Source organism: Pseudonaja textilis, chromosome 15 (assembly GCF_049901715.1).
Source record: "Pseudonaja textilis isolate UNSWEBS1 chromosome 15, rPseTex1.2, whole genome shotgun sequence".
In the NCBI taxonomy this organism is placed as follows: Eukaryota; Metazoa; Chordata; class Lepidosauria; order Squamata; family Elapidae; genus Pseudonaja; species Pseudonaja textilis.
The window spans coordinates 10,945,468-10,971,239 of NC_142004.1; the positions used below are offsets into that span (position 1 = coordinate 10,945,468).

The 25,772-nt window shown below is 45.0% G+C and overlaps 1 protein-coding gene across 1 annotated transcript; it reads left to right on the forward strand.

Moving 5' to 3' along the window:
- Positions 1–3,195: 3,195 nt before the first annotated feature.
- LOC113447077 (solute carrier family 2, facilitated glucose transporter member 11-like) lies at positions 3,196–25,704 on the forward strand. Its single transcript, XM_026717081.2, is given in 12 exon segments — positions 3,196–3,309; positions 7,535–7,695; positions 8,147–8,271; positions 8,391–8,520; positions 8,896–9,044; positions 11,794–11,899; positions 11,901–11,976; positions 12,973–13,083; positions 13,360–13,461; positions 18,814–18,889; positions 22,544–22,671; positions 25,282–25,704. Coding segments are annotated over 12 exon segments (1,491 nt in total). The 3' UTR covers positions 25,495–25,704.
- Positions 25,705–25,772: the final 68 nt, after the last annotated feature.

Genomic DNA, 25,772 nt, shown 5'->3' on the forward strand with positions numbered 1-25,772 from the left:
CTTGGAGATCTTCTAGCCCAATTCCCTGCCCATGACAGGAGATCCTACATCACTTCAGACAAACGGCCTGTCCAGTCTCTTCCGAAAAACTTCCAGTGACGGAGCATTCACAAAATCTGGAGGCAACTTCTGTTCCACTGATTAATTTTCTCACTGTCTAGTTCTGGACTGGATCTTTCTTTAATGACTGGATAAAAGATTGGATAAGGGATTGACAGCCATTTACCTAGAATGGTACAGGGCAGTCTTGGTTAACCTTTTTAGCACCAAGTGCCAAAACAGGAGCGCACATGCATGCGTGCATGTGCCAGAAACTAGGAGATCAGCCCCCAATATGCATGCAAGGGAGTGCCGGAAACTGGAAGTTTAGCTTCCTGGTGTGCACGTGCACACCAGCCACCTGCTCTTCTGGCTGGTGTGCGCCGGAACCCAGAAGAGGAACGAGCAATGGCTGGTGTGCCCAGAGATAGCTCTGTATGCCACTTCCGGCATGCATGGCATAGGGTTCGCCATCATGGGTATAGGGTCTCCTGTGTGAGCAGAGGGTTGGGCCCCCAAGGTCCTTCCAACTCGGTTATTCTGTGTTAAAGAATTTAATATCTGGCACAGAATTTATTATCCATGATTGAGACACCCCGTATATAGTGTCCCATATAGTTCAGTAAAGAATCTTTCATTTTCTGAGTTATCTGCAAACTGGTTTCTGGCTTCATATTTGTATTCTTTTCTTATAGTAATTTTGTATCTTCTGCCCATTACTTCTTATCCTGCAATCAAATGGTTTGGAGCATAGGTTGACTCCCTCTTCTCTGTGACAGCCCCTCAAGTACTAAAAGACTGGTCTCATGATCAGCCCTAGGTCTTCTCTTTGTTAGACGAGACATCCCTAGTTTTCTCAATTGTTCATCATACGCTTTAGCCTCCAGGCCCTCTTTGTTGCTCTTCTCTGCACCCTCTCTATGGTCTCACTTTTTTTGTACTATGATGACCAGAGTTGGATGCAATATTCCAAGCTCAGCATCACTAGTGCGGTAGAAAGAAGTAGTATCACATCATGTGATCTTGAAACAAATCCTTCTGTTGATGTATTGACTGCGTTGGCTTTTTGCAACTATCCAGCTAGAGAATCCCAAAAGAGAACTTCTGGGACATTGTGTTTGCCCAAAGTCAAACTTTATTAGATCCACGACATTGGCCCAGAAGAAGTGAAGCCAGTTCTAGTTTTCCCATGTGTAATACCACATAGCTTTTTCCCTTTGGCCACCCCCCTCAGTTCCTTGCGTTGTCCAAGGAACTTCTTTTGTTATGGGAACGGTCCGGATCATTCAAGCACCACCGTTGTACAACCTTGGGGCTAGCAGCAAGGTCTTCCAATCTGCAGGAGTAGTCTTGGCATTCCATTCCCGCCCTTGGCATTCCATTCCCTCCCTGGTGGTGGCATTCCAACCACCACCACCCCCCTCCGATTGTTGTCAAGATGGATGCCAAGAAGCAACTAGGTGAAAGAGCGAGTCACTCTGCCAGCTCATGTTTAAGCGGTTGTCCACTAGATCCCTCTGACAGTAACTGCTGTTGAGCCAGGTGCCACCTGTTCTATACTTGTGCATTTTTTTTCTTGCCCAAGTGTGACTTTACTTTTCTCACTACTGTCAATTAAATTTTCTTGGATAATTCTCAAGTCTGTCAAAATCCTTTGGATCTTGAGCCTATCTTCTATTGGCCGTTGGCTATTCCCTCCAGCTTGGTGTCATTTGCAAATTTGATGAGTTCTCCTTCTAGTCCCTCATCTAGATCATTTAGGAAGATGTTGAAGAGTACTGGGTCCAAAACAGAACCTTAAAAGTACACCACTGCATGTTTCCCTCGATGTAGATATAGTTCCATTGTGGATTGCATATTGATATGATCTGATAGTGATGCTGTCTATCCCAGGGGTCCCCAACCACCGGTCCCTGGACCGGGACCGGTCCGTGGATCATTTTTTACCGGGCCGCAAAACTTGGGCGCCGCCATCTTGTTTCGATGGCGCTTCTGGGTTTTCAGTTGGAAAGTGGCGTTTGGGTGCTCGCGCCTTAGTTTCGTCGAAGGGGGTGGCAGCTTCGAACGAAGAGCCGTCCCGATGGCGGTGGAGTCTCGCGTTACTCAGGTACCGGTCCGTGGAAGAATAAATAATCGTGAAACCGGTCTCTGGTTCAAAAAAGGTTGGGGGCCATTGGTCTATCCCACACTGCTGTCTTACCAAGAGGTAGGCTGTGGACTTCTTTGTTAAATGCCTTAGTTGAAGTCTAAGTAAACTATGTCCACAGCATTACACAGTTTTAATCACTTCGTCAAAGAATGCAATAAAGTTTGTTTGGCATGGTCTGTTTTTGATGCACAAATGTTGGCTTCCCATAATAGCATTGCTTGTTTCTGGATCTTCCCAGCTCTATTCCTTGATTATCTTCTGCAAGATCTTCCCAGGCAATGATGTCAACAACCTCTAGCTGACAAGCTCGTAGTTTCCTAGGCCTCATTGTGAAAGATGGGGATTTGCTGCCTTAGGCCTTCCAGGCCTGTAGGAATTCTCGGCGATTCCTGAGCAGGGCTTTCTAGGTTTTTTTTTTTGTGCTCTGGAGTATTTTTGGCTGCAGGACCTGCATTCATCTCACTAAGCTCCTTCTGGCACCTCCTTGCCAAGCCAATGCAGCCCTTCCCTTCTTCTCCCAGGGGCAGAATGTGACCAACCAGGGCTCCTTTTCCTTCTCGGAAAGGATTGGCGCAAAACAAAAGGTCCTCACCCGTTATTTCTTCTCCACTTTCTCCTGACATCAACCCAGCCTGCTTTGACTTGTCTTTTTTAGCAGACAACCTTGCATCCTTGCCCTGCCCTTACCGCTTTCTACAGAGGGACGATCGAGAGTGTCCTGTCCTATTGCATTCCAGTCTAGTTTGGAAGCATGACCGCTTCCCTTCTTCTAGCTAGGTCAGAGCGTGTAAGTGATGCTTGCGTTCTCTGTAAATGACTCCGCCTAGGCTGCAGACAGACATTTTAGCTGGAGGGCATCCTGACTGCCTTCTTTTGGTAGATGAGCCTGTTGGTCTGCAGACTTTTTCCCTGGCTCTCTTGCTTTCACCTGATCCTCTGCTGCACCCACCGTGCACCTATGCACCTGCAGAGCATTTCTCTGCAGGTAGACAGGACATTAGACAGGGATGTTTTCCTTCCAGGTGCAGTACCGGAAGCTGTTCCAAATGGTGATTGTATTAGGAATGAGTGGGACCCTCCTTATTGGCTTCCAGGTCTCTGTGATCACCTATCTATCCCAGGTAAGCCACGTAAGCTTTTGCAACTCGGTAGGTGCAGTCCCAAAGCACAATATGGCCCCAAGAGAGCTGGGACAAAGTATTCCGTTTACGCAGCTGAACACAGAGATTTCTGGCCACTCTCCTTTCCTCTTGGTGTCCTTCTACAGCTGCACCCTGCTGCCAGAGTCATTCAACTGTTGCTTCTGCTGGGCCAAAGATCACCTCTCGTGGGCAGTTCTGTCAGCACAATATATGCCACCCATCCTCCCTGCAGTCATCAGATCAGGGAGGCCTAGGGGTGATGTCATGCCCCCATGATCATCATGCTTCCAGGCACAAGCTTTCACGCGACTTTTATCCAGGGCAGGGGGCAGAAATTTCTGTTTTTTATATAATGGATATCCTGTGTGGTAGAGAGTTTGAACCCCAGAGAATAAGAGCTGTCCAGTCACCACTTTGATGAGTCCCAGTAAGGTTGCAACTGGTGATGCCTTCCTATGGGCCAATGGGACTGAATGGTTACTAAAATCTTCTCTCTTCATAGTGTTGTGGCTTGTTGGCTCCTGGCCCCTTTGGCAGCTGAGTCATATGAGGAAGTGGTTTGGGAATCAAGGCCAGAATCAAGGCAACCTGAGAGCTCCGAGAGGGGAATGGAACTGTCAGAGAGAGAGAGAGAGAGAGAGAGAGAGAGAGAGAGACAGGCAGAGCCTGGGCTGTCCATCAGCCCTCAGATGGAGAGTCAACAGCTCCACAGGTCTGGAGGTGGCTGATGAGGAAGAGGAAGAACAGTGCCTGTGCCTGTCCAGTGCCTGATGCACAGAAGGCAGAGGAGAGGAGAGCAATGGAAATCTATGGGCCGGTCCTTGGAACGGAAGAGCCACGGCTGCTAGTGAGGCCCACCTAGCTCTGAGGATAAAAGGCAGGGGGAGGAGATGAATAGGTGTGGCAGATAACTATTCATCTCCCTGATGGTCCGCCACTGATAGTCTGCACTTCCGAATCCTGTCTGGAAATTATCAGAATTTTTGGAATCTGAAGCACTCTCTGGGCGTGTGTGTGTGTGTGTGTGTGTGTGTGTGTGTGTGTGTGCTGCTGGAAGAAAGCAAGAGGACTTTCCAGGACTTCCTTTGCAAGTGTGGAGAGAGAGAGAAAGAGAGAGAGAGACAGAGACAGAGAGAGAGAGAGAGAGAGACAGAGACAGAGACAGAGAGAGAGAGACAGAGAGAGAGAGACTCTCCTGATGCGTTGGGCCAGTTCAAGGGGAAAGGGAGCAAGCGTCACTTTCCACAGGACTTAGAGACTTTGTAGCCTGCTGTGAGAAAATGGCTGCTGGCACTCCTAATAAAGGGAACGTTTCATTAACCACAAAGGGCTTGTCGTGTTTGAGAGCCAGATCAGAGCACATGGGCATCCAATGAGTTCAGAGATACTGAAGGGCTAGTGACACAAAGCCCATGATTTTATAAATAGCATCTTCACAACAATGCATTTGGCAACAGAACAACAAATTCTGAGATCAGGCAGCCACATTTCTTCCCTTACAGACAATCTACAGGTAGTCCTTGATCTACCGCCGTTCCAAGTTAGGACAGTGCAGAACAAATGGTGGTTACAGTCCTTGGATGCCTGGTCATTCCGACACCCCCATAATCTCATATCATGATCTGGGTGCTCGGCAACCCTTGTGCACTTTCAACTGGTTGCCAAGCATGCAGCAATCACTTGCTCACCATCTGCAAACCTCCTAGTTGGCTTCCCCAGAAAATCCGTGAGGAAGCCAAGTGGCGTGGATAAATAACTCCCACTTGTGCACCCTCCCCCAGCTCCTCTGTGCTAGCTCCACACTGGACATCTGCACACCCCACACACCTTTGCACATCCTCAGTGCACCTTTGGGCAACTTCCCCAAACTACATAGTGCCTCCTGTGCACTCCCACAGACCCTCCACAACACAGGTGGCACGCATACCCTTGCACCATTGTGCACACTCTCTGATCTCTGTTAAAACCAAAGAACTGATTATGGACTTCAGGAATCATGGACAGGACCACGCCCCACTCATCATCAACGGAGAACGAGTGGAAGCTGTCCCTACGATCAGATTCTTTGGCATCCACATTTCAGGTGATATCTCCTGGTCCCCTAACACCAAGGCCATACTGAAGAAGACTCAGCAGTGGCTGCACTTCCTGCGGGTTCTCAGGAAGAACAATCTGGATAAGAAGCTGTTGCTGGCTTTCTATAAGGCCTCTGTGGAGAGCACTCTGACATATTGTCTGCGTGTGTGGTATGCAGGCTCCACAGTTGAGGACAGAAAAACTGTACAGAGGGCAATAAACACAGCTCAAAACATCATTGGTTGCCCTCTGCCCTCCCTGGAAGACTTAGCCAGGTCCCGCTGCCAAAGCAAGGCCATTACAGAAGACCCCTCACACCCTGGCAATTATCTTTTTGACCTGCTGCCGTATGGACGCCGTTTTAGGTCAATAAAATCCCACACCACTAGACTAACAAATAGCTTCTTTCCCTGGGCCATCCGAACCGCAAATAAACACGAAGTCACTACCTCATTAAGATGTGAAATCTCAATACCCCATTCAGATGTATAATAACATATTACAGTACAATCCATCTCTTGTGTATTATACTCGGCTAAGCGTTACAGTCAGTGTTGGGTGTATATTTTGTGGATATTCGTGGATATTGTACTCTCAAATTGCAAATGGAGACGTGGGTACTCTTTCTTTCTTATCTTCATTTTTAAGTGCTTTGGTTTTATTGTATTGCAAACAGTTGCTGGGGTGCATCCACAGTTTCGTTGTACCTGTACAATGACAATAAAGTTCTTCTAATTCTGCATGGCACCCCTCATGCACCCCTATACACCCACGTTCTTACCTTTCCCCAACCAACGCACTCTCATGCACCCCTGTGTACCCTCCCTGACTCACACAGCACCACTTGTGCAAACCCTCATACTCATACACACATACCCAAATTGTGCAGCATATACCTCACTGTATAGCACCTCTCATGCATCACCTCCCTCCTCTTTTCAACTCAGGTGTGCCTTTTGTACACCCCCTCATACACTCTCCTGAACTCACACTGAGCCTCTTGCACACCTTCCCCAATCCTCCCCACCCCTCCCTACTGCACCCAGCATGGCAGGCACTTACCTAACTGGGCCTGGGAGTTGCAGTTTCCTGCCAGATTCTCCAACTGACTGGTAGGGAGCCAGCCAGAAGTTGCCACGGGAAGGAAATAACAACAGCTGCTGTCATGAAGGGATGCAGTTAGACAGTACTTCACCACCAATTGCTTAGCAACCAAAATCCTGATCCAAATTGTGGTTGTAAGTCCAGTACTACCTGTGGCGACTTCATATATTTGTGACTCTTATAGCCAGGGAATATAATAAAGCAAGCGTTGATGGAATTCAGAATTCTCTTTACCGAGGCGATATTTTGCCTTAGTGATGTGTCCCTTTTTCCACTTTTTTTACTTGTCCTTTTTGTCACCCAGAACAGATCCACTGCGCATGCGCACACACCTCCCGCCAGCTGGTCGATTGTCAGGTATCCTCTGCGCATGCATGTGGGAGATGCACGCACATGCACAGGGGAGCAGGGCACGCACAGGGGTCGCATGTGCATGCGCAGAGCCACGCAGAACACGGGGGTCACGCACACATGCGCAGAGGCACACGGTGCGCACAGGGAGGGGGCCGCATGCACATGCAGGGGGTGCATTGCATTATGGGTATAGGCAGGGAGGGGGGTCGCATGCACATCCCGCGTGCATTGCATTCTGGGTATAGGCAGACACACTTTTGGCAGGCGACGAGGAAAAGGTTAGCCACCCCCCATTCCAGGCAAACGTCTGTCCCGTCTCTTCTTAAAAGCCTCCAGTGATGAAGGGCACAACTCCTGAAGAGAAGGAATTTAACATTGAACTAATCTGTATTAATATACAATTTTGTTTTAAGTTTTTAATGCTTAATTTAATTATAATCTATATGTTGTTTACATTGCATAATCTCAAATGTATCCTATATTTTATTGTATGTCACCAATAAAAAAACCTCTTTATTGAAATAAACCATTTTCTGCATTGACACAATATATGCATTCATGAACCATCCAGGTTATCAAGATTCATAGAATGTACAATACATGAAAAACTGATCCAGGTTGCGTTATTTTCCATGATGGCTGCTGAACGGACTCTCGCTTGTTCTCCTAGGACATCAAGCGTTTCATCAATGAGACGTGGCTCCAGCGGCATGGTGTGTCTCTTCCGCCAGACAGGCTGGCCGTGCTGTGGTCCTTCATCATCTCCATCTACTGCCTGGGGGGTCTTCTGGGCTGTTTATGGAGTGGATCATTGTCTGTGAGATACGGAAAGTATGGCTTTTTCTCAAGATGAAGTTCGTTTCTTGTCTTATAGCTGTGAGATTTCCTCACATAGGTTGAAGTCAGTGACTAAAGAATTGGAAGAGTTCTCATTTTCCACTTCACCTTAATAGCAATAGAAAGAGCGCTTAGACTTATGTGCCACTTAAGGTTGCTTTAAACTGCTCTCTAAGAGGTTTACAGAGTCAGTCTCTTGCCGCCAACAATCTGGGTCCTCATTTTACCCACCCCGGAAGGAGGGAAGGCTGAGTCAACCTTGAGCCTGGTGGGATTTGAACTGCCAAATTGCAGGCAGCCAGCAGGCAGTAGAAGGACCTGCAGTACTACACCACTGCGCCATCAAAACTCTTAAATGAGCTTAAGTTGCAGAGAAATCACTCAACATGGTTAATACGCATGTGACTGGAGTCTCTAATTAATACCTGATTGTGGTTTATTTCAGAAAGAAAACTTTTACTTGCAGCAATTTTATTATAATTGTGGGAGCTCTTCTTATTGGTTCCAGTAAGATGGCCGGATCTTTCGAAGTTATTCTGATGGGCCGTTTCCTTTATGGCATCAGTGCAGGTATGATGGAGAGGGGAGGCGGGCTTCGGACCCTCGGGGAAGCCAGATGCACCCCCCAAATCAGAAGGGACAGGCGGTGTGGGGGAGACCCTTTGATCCCCGTGATTCTTCTCTTGAAGGACTCTGCCTGAATATCCACGGGCCCTATCTTGGCGAAATTTCCCCCAAGAAGTTCCGAGGGTTGACCACCACCACGGCGGCCATATTTTTCTCTCTCGGAAAAGCCTTGGGTCAAATCTTGGGCTTAAGGTAAGCTCACCACCCAGGAGGAGCCTATCCAGCCAGACGGGCTCTTGCCCTTCCATCCTCCATTCCCACTGAACGATTCCCAGCCAAGGACTTCGGCTGTCCTGGGCCGCAGTTCTGCCCCCTGCTCTGCCAAAGAGAGAGCTGGTCTTCTCATGTCCTTTAGACCAATATGAAAACTGAGGAATAAACTGCTCTCCCTTTTGGGGTTCTCAAGGGGTCCTCGGTTCAGGCTGCGATGATGGGAAGGGGACTTGGCTTTCTTTGGTCAAAGTGATGGTGCTGGCTTCGCCTCCCTCACTTTGGCACCTGCTGCCCCCTTCCAAAAGAACAACGGTGTCTCTTTCCTCCCCCCACACCCTCCATATCTCTCCTCAGAGAACTTTTAGGCACCGAGGTCCTGTGGCCCCTTCTGCTGGCCTTGTGCGGCTTCCCAGCCCTGCTGCAGCTGCTACTGCTGCCATTCTTCCCGGAGTCGCCCCCGTACCTCCTGATACAAAGGAAAGACACGGATGCCTGCCGAAAAGGTGAGCCATGTCTTCTCCTGCAGGAAAGAACCTTCTATTTGTGCTTAGCTGAAGGTGGCCATTTAACGCCACCCAGGGTTGCTTTCCATGGGATGGGCAGCCATATAAATGTGACTAATAAATAAATACAAAAATAGGGGTGATGTAGGTAAGGAGGAATTAAATAAGGCCAGAAAAGAGATAGGTAAAAGACAGCTATTGACATGTTCAGGGGTGAACCAGGCTTTTCAGCCAGGCCAATCACAACTTTTCAGTGGCGACCCGTTGGTGTCCTTCAGCAGACCCAGATGGTGGGCTGACTGATGGTGGCCTCACGAGCAGTCGTGCTTTCTTTACGCTGGCTTTCTTCTCACTCGAATGCCTTCTTACTGTGCTGCCGATACATTGTCTTGAACTCGAATCATGGAAATCAAGAAAACAACCAGGAAACCGAGTAGAGACCAATAGGTTTTACTTAGGAAACAAAGATCAGATTTTGGGCATGTCTGGCTTGGTGGTAATCCCAATAAAAAAATATTGTGGAATACAATTAACAGTTGTTGATTAGAATTATGAAGAATCATCCCTGCGATCATACTGTAAAAAAGGCATATAGTCGGTTGCATCCAAAGAGTTTTGAAGACGCAAAGGAACAGTTCCATTTGATTCGGTGTTGCTGACACCTTGGCTTCTGCCTTCAGTTCCGGCACAAGGAGGACTCAGAGAAGCAGGAATTGCTTTTAAAGAAGCACAAAACGGATGATCAGGGACCTGTGACTAAGTATCAAGAGAGAGGGAAGGAATTGGGATTTGGATGATGACGAGGCCGAAAATTATGACGATTAGACAACTTGCTAACTTCCCTTTCCTGTGGGAAAAGCTGCAGTTTATGAGCAGTATCTCTCTCAATTTTATTCTCAAACTTAAGTATATTCTTTTAAGGAGGAAAGTTGAAAATGTTTGTCAGGAATGCTTTTCAGGAGAGAGAGAAATCCCCATTGATGGTAATGGATGCCAGTGAATCAAAAAGGAGAGGTATGCAAAGCAATTCCTGTTTGCTCCTCTCACTCACTGGCTAAAATAGAAAGTATGAACGGTTGTTGTATTTCTGTAGTGGTTTTAGTATTGAAAATGCCCTCATGTTTGGAGCAACAGGGCTCTGCATATGAAAACGGAGATCTGGGTTAAATGTGCCTCAGCAGAGCAAGAACCGCAGTCCAGAAATTCAAATTAAGAGACTGAATCATCCCACCCACCCACCCCGGAGTGCAGGACAAAAATATCAGCACCCTGTCTGGCTAGGAACAAAACGGAGGAGCGGGCAGTTTGGCACTACCAGATGCTGGAAAGAAAACATGAGGCCAAATCTATGAGAATTACCCTAACAATGTAACAGGCTGCAATTCAAGAAGCCAAATGCCTTATATCTTTATACATTGACTTGATTTAGTTGAGTCTATTAAGCTAAAAAAAATAATAATCTGACAGCTAGAACTAGACCCAGCCTTTTGGAGTTACAAAAATCCAAATGACCACTAAATGCCATCAGAGAGCAAATTTTGCTGTCATCCAATGATCATACAGATTTTGCAGTTGTGAAAGTGACTTTAGTTAGACCGTGGTGGTGATTTTTCTCTGCTTTTTGATGCTTTCAAGTTAGCATTGATTCCTGGCAATTGCCTGGGCCAGTCCCTATAGCAGGGGTCTTCCAACTTGACGGCTTTAAGACTTGTGGACTTCAATTCCCAGAATTCCTCATCCAGTCGTGTTAGCTCAGGAATTCTGGGAGTCCACAAACTTGCCAAGTTTGAAGACCCTTGCCCTATAGTTTTCTCCACTCCTTTTGAAAATTGAGGTGATATTTCTTCTCCCCTAGATTTTTGGGTTCCACCCCACCATCCAGGGCTTGTCCAATTGCTTAAGATAAGGAAGTTAATCTGCTGGAAACCATGAAGAACCTAAAGCCCATTTTGGCACAGTATCAAATATGTAGCTCTACTTGCCAGATGATCTATAGTTACAAAAATGTATAAGGAAATTTTCTTTAAAAGGTTATCATGGTTTTGAGGGTGTTTTTTTTTTAAACTGATTAATACTGTAGGTATTCAGAATCTCCACAGATATAACAGCATATAAAGTGTGCTTTAAACAAAAATCCAAATCATCCAATATGATCATCATCTTCTTTTAACAACCCCATAATCCCATGCATTGGGGTGGAGTCTGAGCAACTGAACGGAGCTGAGTGTTTACTGGCCAGATGCCCTTCCCTGTCGCCAATGCAGAGTTTTTTTTCAGCAGATATATTCTCAGTGTGCCTCGAGAGAGAAAGATCTGTCTCTACCTGCGATTCAACTCACAGTCTCCTGACGGTGAGGCAAGAGTTCCACTTCTAAGTCACCGCACCACATTGGAAATGATCGAATATGATGCTATTTCAAAATACAATTCCAATTCTGTCTAGAAACAGGCACGGGAAACCACAAACAGGAGTTGGATTCAAAGCACTAAGAATTTATTCAGCTACCTATACACAAAAACCTGATCTACTAAATGGTCAAGCGAAATTGGTGCTAGATAAGGATCCATGGAATTTACAGGGAGCTGAACGTGGGTCTCTTGTGGCTATACAGCGATTCTAAGCTAATGACACATTTAACCTTCACCTCAGCTACTCATCTCGAGTACAGAAATTTCTCTTGTTGAATCAGCTAAATGTGATCTTTTTAAAACCAACATTGAATTTTTTCTTTTCTCCCTTCCCCCAAAGCAATGAAAGACCTCTGGGGTGAAAGACATCCGCAAATGGAAATCGAGGAGGCATTGAAAGAGATGGCCATTGCAGGCTCCAAGAACTTAAGTATCTGGGAAGTGGTGACAACCCAACTTGCGATGGCCGTTGCTTATTGCCATTCTACTGGTCACAAGTTTGCAGCTCTGCGGCCTGAGTGCAGTTGAGTAGAACTATTTGAAAACAGCTAAGAAAGTGACCTTTCCTTTGGGGTTTTTTTTGATGTTGCTGTTTGTAGTCTTAGTACCGCTGCTGCCTTCCTCTTTGTGCTCCATACATAGGCAGTAGTGGTACTGAGACGGAAAAAGAGAGGAATTATGCGATTTGGCCCAGAGCTTCTAGACTCCTCCTTTTTCTTTTTTACCCCAAGGCATTCAACCAGGACCAAGGACAGCAGTTAATTATCTTGTGTTTCCATTTCTACCCAAGGACCCCCTATTTCAGATCAACATATTTTCATGCCTGCTTTTCAAATTAGTTTTTTTTTTTAACCTAACTTTTTAAAATAATGGTATGTAATCCTTGACCCACAGAACTGGTTCTTAAAAAATTTGAACCCACCCCTGGCCTCAGTTGTATAGTCACACTGGCCCCATGACCCCAAAAGTGTCTTCAGGCAACCAAAAGACCAAAAGACTCCAAGAGGTTAGAAAACCAGGAAAGACGCCCCCAACACACACACACACACACACACACACACACACTTAAGTGATGGAAACAAAAATAGATACCTATTTAAGATGGGGGCAGTGGGAAGAGAGAACTTAATCTGGATTTCTCGGAGTACAAGTTGAATTTCTTGAGCTCCGATGGGGAAGTTTATAGGCTGTGACTGTCTAACTTCTGAGTTCAGGCATGTTCAACTTTTATATTGTACTGAACAGTTTGCCAAAAGGAAAAAGAAAACCAGCCTTGAGGAAAAGCAATGTGAGATAACTACAACCCTAAAGGGAAGACTTGATGATAACAATGACAACGGGTAGCCTCTTGTTGCACAGATAATTTATAAATAGCACATTTTTTTAAAAAAAGTAATAAGCTAAAAAGCAAGCACAAAATGCAACAATGGAGCTTGAAAGCCTCTCTTGTCCACTACATATTCAAAACCCTTCATCTTGAAAACCTGCCATCCGTGATTCCCCTTGCTCTGCCTTCCAGATATACTTCTATGCTTTTGAAGTTTTCCGCACCGCCAGGCTTGAAGAGACGGTCATCCCTTACGTCACTCTGGGTGTTGGTCTCTGCGAATTCGCCTCCGTGGTCCTGTGCGTAAGTACACTCGTTTTGCACCAACAGCTGCAAAGAGAAGGGGTTCAGGCAAGCAGCCTCCCAAGGGAAACACGTCAGGGGACAACAGCTGGATCGAGCCCTGGTGGGTTGGCATTCTCTCCTCCAGAACAGGGGTCTTTCAGTCAGAAGTCAAGGCAGGAGCTGGCAGCTAGGTCAGGCCAGGCTCACTCACCTCCTCCTGCACCTGTGGCCTGTCGAGGTTCCTTTGGGGGGGAGGGAGCATCTGTTCGGAGTGACCGTCTCTTTTGCCCTCAGAGCTCCATCATTGATCGCCTGGGCCGGAGAGTTCTGCTGTGGGGCGGGTTTGGGATGATGGCCTTCACCTTGGCCCTCCTCGTCCTCACTCTGTCTCTCCAGGTAAGCAAGTCCCACCTGGCTAATTCCTGGCTCTGTGGCTCAACAGCTTTTGGACAATTCTTCCTTTTTAATTCGCCTTCCTCTAACCACAGTATTACCTTAGCTGTTGCTACTGTAGTTTGTTGCCCCACAAAGTGTCACAAAGGTTTTGACTTAATAGTTTCCTCATTTTTATCTAATTTTTCATCTAAATTTTAATTATACGAATGCTGTTTTATATGTGTGTGCATATGCTTGTGTTCATGCCTGTGTTTGTGTGTCTGTATGTACACTCTTGTCATCTGCTGATTATCAAATAGATTGATGGAAAAGGAAAATAAAAATCCACGAACAATTTAAAAGCTAAGGTTGTGCTAGAAATTAAGGTTTCACCAAAATTCAAACTCAAATTTAGATAGAGACAGAAAGGACCCTGGAGATCTTCTAGTCCAGCCCGCTGCTCATGCAGGAGGTCCTATACCATTTCAGACAAGTAGCTGTCCAATCTCTTCTTAAAAACCTCCAGTGATGAAGCACACCCACAACTTTATTTTATTTATTTATTTGTCAATCACTTACAAGATAATAGGTATAAGTATAAACATAGTTATGAATACATGAAATGGATACATATAAGAAAAATAAAAATAATCAATAGGAAGGGATGGTGCATTTATGCAGACCTCTTAGGAAAAGGGTGAGGTCAATAGTAGACAGTCTAAGGTTAAAGTTTTTGGGGTTTGGGAAAGAAACTACAGAGTCAGGTAGAGTATTCCAGACATTGATCACTCTGTTGCTGAAGTCGTATTTCCTGCAATCAAGTTTGGTGCAGTTAACCTTGAGTTTGTATCTATTGTGTGCTCTTGTGTTGTTATGGTTGAAGCTGAAGTATTCATTGACAGGTAGGACATTGCAATGTATGATTTTATATAGTATACTTAGATCGGACCAAAGGCGGCATAGTTTTAGATTTTCTAGGTCTAGAATTTCAAGTCTGATGGCATAAGGTATTCTGCAACAAATAGAGGAGTGGAGAACTCTTCTTGTGAAATATTTCTGGACTTTCTCAACTGTGCTAATATCAGATACATAATATAGGTTCCAGACTGATGAACTGTATTCAAGTATTGGTCTAGCAAATGTTTTGTATGCTCTAGTTAGTAGTGTGATATTACCAGAGAAAAAGCTATACAAGATTAGGTTAACAACTCTTAATGCCTTTTTGTTTATGTAGTTACAGTGGGTTCTAGCACTTAGATCATTAGAGATGATCCTTGACAGGTCCTTGACAGAGTTTGGATCATCAACAAGATCTTGACTAGTCAGCTTGTATTTTATTTTCTGATTTATTTATTTTTTTGCCAGTATGTAAGACAGAGCATTTATTTGTTGAGATTTGAAGTTGCCATTTGTTTGACCATTCTGATACATAGTCGAGGTCTTTTTGAAGGGTAGCAGTATTGTCTGTGGTATTGAACAGCTTTACATCATCAGCGAAGAGGACGCAGTTGCTCTTGATATGATCACAGAGGTCATTTATGTAGAGTATGAAGAGAGTTGGTCCTAGAACACTGCCTTGGGGGACACCACTGTTGACAGGTACAGAATTTGATAGGACGCTCCCAATTTTGACCATTTGTTGTCTGTTTGACAGGGATGCTTCTATCCAGTTATGCAGGTGTCCAGAGATACCATAACATTTTAGTTTTAGGAGTAGTTTGTCATGTACTACTGAATCAAAGACTTTACAGAAGTCTATGTAGATTGCGTCTATTGCTTTGCCCTGATCGAGTTCTGTAGTCCATATGTTTTTGCAGCGTAAGAGTTGCAGATTACATGATAGTTTTTTTCTGAAACCAAATTGTTTATTAGAGAGTAGGTTTGTATGCTCCAGTTAGCAGTACAATATTACTGGAGAAAAATTTATGCAAGATTAGGTTTACAACTCTTAATGCTTTCTTGGCAATGTGGTTACAGTGCGCTCTAGCATTAGATCATTCAAGATGAGAACTCCAAGATCTTTGACAGAGTGTGTGTGTGTGTGGGGGGGGGTCATCTATAAGTTCTTGACTATTCAGCTTGTATTTTATTTTCTGATATTTTTTTTGCCAGTATGTAAGACAGAGCATTTGTTTGTTGAGATTTGAAGTTGCCACTTGTTTGACCATTCTGTCAAATTGTCAAGGCCTTTTTGAAGGGTACTAGTATTGTCGGTGGTGTTGAAAAGTTTTACATTATCAGCTAAAAGAATGCAGTTGCTTTTAGTATGATCACAAAGATTATTTATGTAAAGTATAAAGAGAGTTTGTCAGATCCGTGTATCTGCCATTCTTCAATGGAAGGGGCGGGGGGTTGGTACAAGTAATCCTTTTTGATGTAGCCTGAATATCTTAAGTCTTGTATTGAATCCGTATAACTTGCACATGATATACAACTGGGGGACTGGAGCCCAGATGCCTGGAAACTTGTCACCTCTTGGAGAGATAGCAAGAGGAGAAGGGGCCATAAAAATTCCAGCTCCGAAAGAAACTTCCTGGGAATCTCTTCTCAACTACGTTCCCATAAAAAAAGAGGGATGGGGGGGGGATTAACCTGTTGCTTCTTTGTATTGACGAAATCCACACCGGACTAGGGGGAGGGGTTCTAACTCCCTTTATCTAAGCTGCATGCCTGGAAGGATATCAGATCCTGCTTTGACTAGTATCTGGATAACTTCCTTTTAATAAAGAATTCCTTTTGAAATACCCAGCTTTCAAAAGTTAATTCGTATCACCTGAACGGGAGAGACCCTGAGCCTTAACGTAAAGCAGTGTCTGTAATAGCGGTCAACCCGGAGAGGAATTTTTTTTCTCCTTCCAAAATTTAACTCTACCGAGGGGACCCTGCAGAAATGTCTGAACATAGCAACGAGCAAGAGGAAGCTGAGTGCTGGAAAACTTCAACAAATAGTTTGTCGTGTACCACTGAATCAAAGATTTTGCAGAAGTTTATGTCAATGACGTCTATTGCTTTGCCCTTTGTGTAGGCCCTATGTTTTTGCAGCGTAAGAGTAGCGTGAGATCGCATGCTACTGATCCCACACTACTTTAGGCCTCTGTTCTTTATGAATGCACCAAAGCAGGCAAAGGAACCAAGACTCGCTAGATCCGTGATGGCAAACCTATGGCATGTTTGCCAGAAGCAGTGTGCAGAGCCATCTCTCTGAGCATGCCAGCTGTTGCCCTTGCTCTTCTGGATTCCGGCATGTGCATGCGCTCTGGTCAGCTGGTCTTTGCGTGCTGGGGAGCTGCTCTTCCAGTTTCCGCTGCTCCCCCGTGCACGTGGGCGCTCCTATTTTGGTACTCAGTGCTGAAAAGGTTCACCAACACTGCGCTAGATCGTTGCAAGGTCAATGAATCTCCACAGGCCCAGTTCCTGTGGAGACCTGGGAGTGGGGGGAGGCAGGGCGAAGGTTGCAGTGCCTCTGTGGTCACTCGTAAGTATGAACGACTGCCGGGTGCTGCAACATTTGTAACTTCGGGACTGTGTCGTACTTGGGGCGGGGGGGTGAACTGTTGTAACTCAAGGATTATCTATACTTCATGTGATTTTGTTTCTATTCCTCTATTTATTCAGCCAAAGATTAGCTTTTGGGGTTGCTGCCGCACACGGCTGGCTCACTGTTAGAAAGTTTCTCCTGAATTCCAGGTTGTTTCTCTCCTTGATTAGTTTCCATCCATTGTTTCTTGTCCTGCCCTCAGGAGGTCTGGAGAATAGCTTGACTCCCTCTTCTTTGGGGCAGACCCTCAAATACTGGAATACTGCTATCATGCCACCCCCACCCACCCCCCGTTCACCTTTTCACTAAACTAACCAAACCCAAGTCCTGTAACCCTTCTTTATATCTTTTAGCCTCCAGGCTTTTAATCATCATTAATTTGCTCTTCTTTGTACTTTTTCCAAAGTCTTAACATCTTTTTTGTGGTGACCAAAACTGGATGCAGTATTCCAGGTGTGGCCTTACTAAGGATTTGTAAAGAGGCTCTAATACTTCATGTGATTTTGATTCTATGCTTCTGTTTATACAGCCAAGGATTACATTATTTGTTTTGGCTGCGGCCGCACACTCCTGACTCATATTTAAGGGATTGTCCACTAGGACTCCAAGGTCCCACTCACCGTTACTGTTATTGAGCCAGGTTCCGCCTCACCTTTACTTGTACCTTTGGTTTTTCCTGCCTAAAACCTCGCTTTTCTCCACATTTATTTTATTTTATTGGATAAGGCCAATTGATCAAGTCTGTCAAATCCTTTTGGATCCTGGGCTTGTCTTCTAGGCTGTTGGTATTCCTGCCAGTTTAGTGTCCTCTGCAAATTTGACGAGTTCTATTCCCTCACCTAAGTCATTTATGAAGATATTGAAGAGTACTGAGCCTAAGACAGAACTTTGTGGTACCCCACTGTTTATTTCTTTCCATGTAGGTGTAAGTATATCATTAAGTACTTGTTGGGTACTGTTTGTCAGCCAGTTACAAATCCATCTGGTGGTGATGCTGTCTATCCCATATTTTTCTAGCTTATCAAGAAGTAGGTTGTGGTGTGCTTTGTTGACGGACTTGCTGAAATCCAAGTATACTATGTCCACAGTATTTCACATAGCGTTTTGGGTTGGTTGTCCTGAAAGGAATCAGGCGATGGGGAGGGATGGGGGGTCCGTATCAGACTGGCCCCAGCTACTCCCTAGGAAAGAATGGCCCTTGACTTCATACGTTTTAGAGAAAAGGTACTTTTACTAGAGGTGTTGAGTGCATGGATGAGGCAAACTCTGAAGAAAACCTGCACAAAAAATCATATATTGAAAGCAATCCCCAATACACCCACTTGGAGACCAGTCCAATCAGGCCACGTTCTGATGTTTTGGGAATTCAGTGCTTCAGGCGCCCTTGTAAATCCCTTTCCCGGGACTGTTGTACTTAAAGCTTAGCAGGTGGCTCAGTTAGGCACCCCTGGCTCCTGTTAATGTCCATATCCCCCAATTTCCCATAGCATTTTTCACACCTCCAGCATACTTCCCTTTCCAGATGCCCCCACCTCCAGATGTGTTTATGGTAGTTGCGAGCAAGTTTCCAAGAAAGCAAAGATGAACAGCGGACAGTCTGCTAACTCAGAGACCTCCATGGCTAATACTCCGTAGGAGTTATTAATATTTAATATTGCTAGAACCACTATCCCAGCAGCAGCTATATCGATTGTAAGCTGGATAATTTGGGTTCCCTATTTCAACAGTCTCCTACACACACACACGCTGCAAAAGATATCATACAGGAGGCGACACAAACTTTGGGTTGCTGGGACCTCATTTTAATCCCACCTGCTCTTGTTCCTCCCTTTTAGGATCGGTCTCCCTGGATTTCATACAGCAGCATTACCCTCATCTTCCTCTTCATAACTGTCTATGGAAGTGGTCCATGTGAGTAGAGCGGAATTCAATATGGACTGTCCTTCATTCTCTAGACATGTTTTATTTATGTGTTTATAGGTTATTTAAAAAATATATATTAGCTTTATATATGGATTGTATTTTAATCTTATTGTATGCTGCCCAGAGTTGCTGTTTTGTGAAAAGGGTGGCCATACAAATTAAGTCACATGGTTTTAATGCCTAAATCAGAAGTAGAACTCATGGTCTCCCAATGGTTCTAGTCTGATGCTTTATCACAATGTTTTACTTCTCCAATCAAGTAAAAATGTTTCTCCAACAATTTTTTTTGTGGGGAGGGGGAAACATCTCACCTGGGGGCAAGGAAAGACCAGATGAAGCTGAGGAGATAAATTCTGGCAAGGTCCTTCTGGGGCACTAGAATAATCAAATGCATGGAAGAGGACACTGAGACTAGGCGGTCCCAACTTTCAAATCGGAGAAGCCATGACACAGATCATAGAATAACAGGGTTGGAAAGGACTTTAGAGGTCTTCTAGTCCAACCCCCTGTCCATGGCAGGAGTCCCTATATAATTCAGGACAAAGGGTTCTTCGTTCTCTTCTTGAAAACCTCCAATGATAGACCTCCGCCCGTTACATCTTGTCCTGCCCTGGTGCTTTGGAAGATAGGTTGACTCGGTATAGGAATAGATGTAAGAGGAAGATATTTAATATATTGAATGACTCCTCTCATCCGGGACATCAGTTCTTTGAACTATTACCATCGAGAAGGAGATTCAGGGTATTAAGAACAAGGACGACTAGATTTAAGAACAGTTTTTATCCAAGTGCAGTTTTGAGTTTGAATGCAAGGTCATAAGATTTTTGTGGAATTTAATGGCTGAGAGTAATGGGGTATTTACATTTTTAAATTGTATAGAGATTATTGTATGGTCTGTTGTGTTTAATTTTATTTTTCTTTCAATGGTGTTGTCCAGTTTTACTTGTGGAAGAGCACCTCATTTCGTTGCACCCGCTTGCGAGTGTAATGACAAATAAATAAATTCTTAATTCTTCTCTGTGACAGCCCCTCAAGTACTAAAAGACTGCCCTCATGATCAGCCTTAGGTCTTCTCTTTGTTAGACTAGACTAAATCAGTTTTCTCAATCATATGGTTTAGCCTCCAGACCCTTTATCATCTTGGTTGCTCTTCTTGCACCCTTTCTAGGATTTCAACATCTTTTTTCTTTTATTGTGGTGACCAGAATTGGATGTAGTATTCAAAATGTGGTCTCATAAAATAGTACTATCATTTCACATGACCTTGATACTTGATGCAACCTAGTAGTGCATTAGCTTTTTCGGGTGGTGGGGGAGTGGTGCTTTACTATGATACCTAGATCCAACTCAAAGTTGCTACTGTTGAGCTGAGTGCCACCTATTCTACATCGGTGCAGTTGGTTTTTCTTGCCTACGTGTAGGACTTTACTTTTTGCAACACTGAAATGTACCTTGTTGGATAGGGTTCAAATCTCTCAAGGTCCTTCTGGATCTTTCGCCTGTCTTCCGAAGTGTTGGCAATTCCCCGCAGCTTGATGTCATCTGCAAATCGGATGAGTTCCCCTTCTATCCTCTCATTTAGAGCACTTATGAAGATATGGAAGAGTCCTGGACCTAAGACAAAACCTTGGAGTAACTGACCTTATGCTTCCCTCCACGTAGATGCAGTTCTATTGAGAACCACTTGCTGAGTCCATTTGGTCAGCCAGTTGAGAATCCATCTGGTGGTTATATTGTCCTATCTTACCCAGAATATAGCCTGTGGTCTACTTTGTCAAATGTTTACTGAAGTCCAAATATACTGAAGTCCACAGCATTTCCCTTGTCTACTAATTTGGTCAGTTTGTCAAATAATGCAATAAGATTCGTTTTGCATGATCTGTTTTTAACAACCATGTTGGCTTCTAGCAATAACTTGTTCTAGTAATAACTTGCTTGTTTCTAGATGGTTTCAGGTCTTGTTGCTTGATTGTCTTTTCCTAGGATCTTCCTAGGTGTTGATGTCAGACTGACTGGTCTGTAGTTTCAAGGAACATTGGAGCCACATCTGCTCTTTTCAGTCCTCTGGCAGTCCTTTTATGCTCTGGGATCTTTGAAAGATTTCATTCAGTGGTTCTAAGATCACATCTGCCAGCTCCTTCAGAAATCTGGGATGTCATCCACCTGGTCCGGGTGATATGAACTCATCTAGGGTGGACAGGTGTTGCCTTATCCTTTTTCTTGCCTATTTCGACTTCGTATCTATGTCTTTTACAACACTGTTTTTGGACTGTTTTTTTCTCTTTTATGTAAAGAGAGATGTAAAGAATGATTTAATTAAAGAATGCAAAGAATGAATTAAGCTACTTTCTCCCTTCCACTCATCACCTCCTTGCCAACTTCTTCTGCTAGGTGATCAACCATTTCCTTGACTTTTGTCTCTTACATGTTGAAAGAAAGTTTATTTTGCAAATGACCAATGGGCACTACTCAATACTTGACTGAAGTGAAGGCTTCCATCTTCTTTATCAAAGGCTCTCCTGCCTCACCTTCAAATGGCATTTTTTCCTGACATTCAACCAGAACCAACTTTTCTGTAAGTTATATTTTCCTTCTGAAATCTTCTCTGTGTGAGAGATCCTTTCTGATCTTTGAAGGGCTTGGTCCTTCTCAAGATCAATACAGCTACTTCCTCCTATCTCTCTTTACCAGGGCTGAATTTCTAGCTCTCCTATCGTCTTTGATGTCCTTCTCTGTGAACCTGCTCCAGTTTGTCCGGAGCTTTTAAATTTGGGAGCAAGAACAGAACCGGTCTCTTCCAGAGTGAAACAACATGGAACGATTCGTGCCTGTGATCTCATGTCCTGGATTTGCCTCATCTTCAATATCCAATACTTTTTCAGGATTCCAAGTTGTTCCACTGGTTAATTGTTCTGACCATCAGGGCATTTCTCCTTAGTTCAAAGTTGCTTCTTTCCTTTATTAGTTTCCATCCATTGCTTCTTGTCCTGCCCTCAGGTACTTTGGAGAATAGCTTGACTCCCTCTTCTTTGGGGCAGCCCCTGAGATATTGGAACATTGCTATCACCCCTACTAGACATACTCAGTTCCGGCAACCGTTCTTCATATGTTTTAGCCTCCAGTCCCCTCATCCTCTTTGTTCTTGTTCTCTGCACCCTTTCTAGAGTCTCAACATCTTTTTACATCACGGTGAGCAAAACTGGATGCAGGATTCCAAGTGCGGCCTTACCAAGGCCTTATAAAGTGGTGTTAACACTTCAGATGATCTTGATTCTATCCAATTTGCTCCCAGGGAGTGCATTTTACGCAGCAGGTTATTACTATTCTCTCATATTGCGACACAGGATGATGGGGGTGATGTACCTCCCCCTCTCCCTGTTCATCTTGGGGGCAGAGAACATGTTCCACTCAGGGGTGTGGAGACCACAATCCTGACTATGAACTATGACATACTTTAAATTAAGTGAACAACATACCGAGATTCGAGGGTGCCGGGATTACTCTCAGCGAGCTTTTTTCACGCACTGAAGGCCTGTCCATGGCAAGCTCTGACAGGCACAAGGGACCCAGGGCTGCTCAGGAGCATGGAACCTCAATCCAGCAAGGAGAGTCTTGACATTCTACGGCTGCCTCTTCTTTCAGCTGGAGCCATCTTCTCTGTCATGGTGGAGATTTTCCGTCCTGATGCAAGACCATCCGCCCTGGCCGTGGCCGGCTTGTTCAGCTGGGCAGGCCTCTTCATCACCGGCATAGGCTTTCCCTTTGTGGTGGTAAGTTGGACTGAAGGTTAGGAGTCCACAGCAGGGGTGGGATTCAAAAAAATTTAACAACCGGTTCTTTGGGTGTGGCTAGTGGGCATGGCTATGTGACTGAGTGGGTGTGGCTTTTTTTGCAGCAACCCCCCGCCTCCATTTTGGGGCCTTCAAGGAAGCCTCCTGAAGGGGGCGCGATTTTTCTCCCAGAAGGCTTCCCTGGGGCCCAGAAAGGGGAAAAACAGCCTGGGGGGGCACACAGCACACTCCATTTTGGGGCCTTCAAGGAAGCCTCCTGAGGGGGGCGCATTTTTTCTCCCAGAAGGCTTAAGGGAAGGGGAAGACCGCAGTCAGCAATGTCAGGCATGCGCACGGTGTTTCGCATGCGCGATAAAGGCTGACTGGGCGGAGAGGGGAGGGGCAGGCGGAGAGGGGCAGGACCAACCAGGGGCACGATTCGCCGGTTCTCCCAACTGTGCAGAATCATAACAACCGGTTCTATAGAACCGGTGCGAACCAGCAGAATCCCACCCCGGTCCACAGGGGAAGGAGAATTTAATTAAAATAATAAGACGAATCGTGTACGTAGTGACAATCTTGGTGGTTGATTTCAGAGCTGATTTCCAATGAACCATTTCAAAACATTTTTATTAATTCTTAATTTCAGAGAAATTAATTTCTTTCACTTTAAAGAATAGCATATGGATTGGCTTCTGCTGTTCTTCAAGTGTCTTAAAAGATCGTGGTGTGCTGTCCTGTTGGCTTGGTGGCCTCTGGTCTGTTCCCAGTCCCAAATCCATTCCACTCTTGTCAGCTCACTCAGGGGCCTCACTCCCTTTTTAGGCTGGGGGAGCTCACCTTCCGAAGCTGCGGGGAGGCTCATTTCCGTTATTTGTTCAGGCCTCTCGGCTTGAGGAGCAACTAAATATAGCAATTTTTTTACTGTTTCTTTCCATCATTTTCAAAGAGGGCTCCCTACCCACCTCTCTTCTTCGCCCCAGTGAAGACTCTGGTCTTCCTTTCCTTCTTTCCCATTTCGACTTTCATGCTCCAAGGCACTTTAGAGACCGTCATTCAAAAAGGACCTGACTGACCAGCGCTTGAGCCAGTCCAAAGCCCTCGGCCTAACCTTCTTCACAGAGTCTGGCCCTAGAGATAAAGAGAAACTGCTTGGAGCTGCTGGAGAAAGAGCATGAAAGAAATCTTTTAAAATCAATCAATAATTAATAACGTAAGATTTTGAGACCCAAAGGGTACAAAAAGGCAGAGTAAAGACCTAATCATCATCATCACCGCCACCATCAGCAACAGCAGCAGGCACCCATGGAAAGATTTTTCCTCAGGGAGGCTGCGCCCCACTTCAATTACTTTAAGTGGTTCTTCAACTACTACTCTGTGGGGAGAAAGAAGCAAACGATGGTGCTCAAAGTATTGGCATGAGGAAGTGAAAGCCGGGGTGATACTGTCACCCCAGGAGTAATCATTCCCCTGGACTAAAGAATTGGCAGCCGAAGACCACCAGAAGAACTCGACCTCTCAGCCTCTCTCCTCTGCCTGCTTCCCTGTGCTGCTTTGTTGTTTGGAGGGAGGTTGAAAGTGTCTTCAGCGCTTCCTTCAGTCACCACAGTTTTCTACCAGCCATTTAGGCTCCAGAAAGGGCCTGTGCTGCTCCTGACTTTCAGCTACTCATCCCACCCCCGTGTTGCATCACCTGCAAAGTCAATTATTAACCAATCCATTACCCTCCACTTAGAGACAAATGACCGACTCTCTACGCCACCTTCGATCTGTCCTAAGCATAGTAAATAAAATTATCTATTGCAATGACTACTTCAGCTTCAACCACAACAATACACGAGCACACAATAGATACAAACTCAAGGTAAACCGCACCAAACTCAATCGCAGGAAATACGACTTCAGCAACAGAGTGGCTAATTCCTTGAATACTCTACCTGACTCGGTGCTTTCTTCCCCAAACCCCAAAAATTTTAACCTTAGACCGTCTACTGCTGACCTCACCCCATTCCTAAGCGGTCTGTAAGGGGTGTGCATAAGCGCACCAATGTGCCTACCATCCCTGTCCTAATGTACCCTTTTTATTCATATCCATTTCTTGTATTAATAATCATTTTTATTCTTGTATCTGTTATCAAATACATATTTTACTAAATAAACAAACAAAAAATTAAATAAATAAATAAAGTCTAGGCCTTTCTGAACTCTCTTAAATTTGTCCAACCTCTTCTTAGTTTGAGCCACTGACTTCTTTGTCCTTCTTGGAGACTATGTGATGGGGACTTTCTTATTGTCCAGCTCCACCTGTTGTCCGTCAGATTCACTCAGTGTCTTGGATTTCATTAGATTTTCAGTTCTCCAATATTTTCCCCCTTCCAAACAACTATGCAGAGGAGATTGTGGTTCTGGGAAGGGAGCCTTTCTGGAGAAAACCCAAAAGTGACTTGAGGTTAGACAGTCAATCTGTCACCTCTACATCTTTACACCTTTACTTTAATCTGTCACATTCTCACCATTCCGAGAGTCCGGCAAGGCCTCAGTTGGACCTCAGTTTCCTCTCTAAATCTCTGCCAAGAGACTCATCCTTAACCTTTGATTTTCTGTCCTTAGGAGGCCCTTGGTTACTACTGCTTCCTCATCTTCTTCGGTGTGCTCATCGGAATGGGACTTTTCACCTACCTCTTCATTCCAGAGACAAAGGGGAGGTCCATCCTAGACATCACAGAAGACCTCAACAGGATCCCTCTGTGGAAGAGGCGCACATTACCGGCTCTGGAAAACAGCTTTCCCCACAGGAGCCGCAGCCTCTGCACCAAGTTATGACCACAGCCCTGCGATCTCTGCAAAGGAAGTCTTTGACGCCCTAAGCCGAAGAGAATCACCTGAGTGAAGGAGGAGAGAAGCGGGGAAGGTGCTCCTGACGGGATCAGGGCAGCCAGGAAGAAGCTTCCGCCACGTGTTTCCCTCCTTCCATCGGAGCTGGAAAGCCAAGATTCTTCATCAGGCATGACAGGCACAACTCTGGGGACTATGAAGCTTCCAGGGTCTACCACAAAAGCCTTAACTTAAAAAACAAACAAACCCTAATATCACAACGTGTG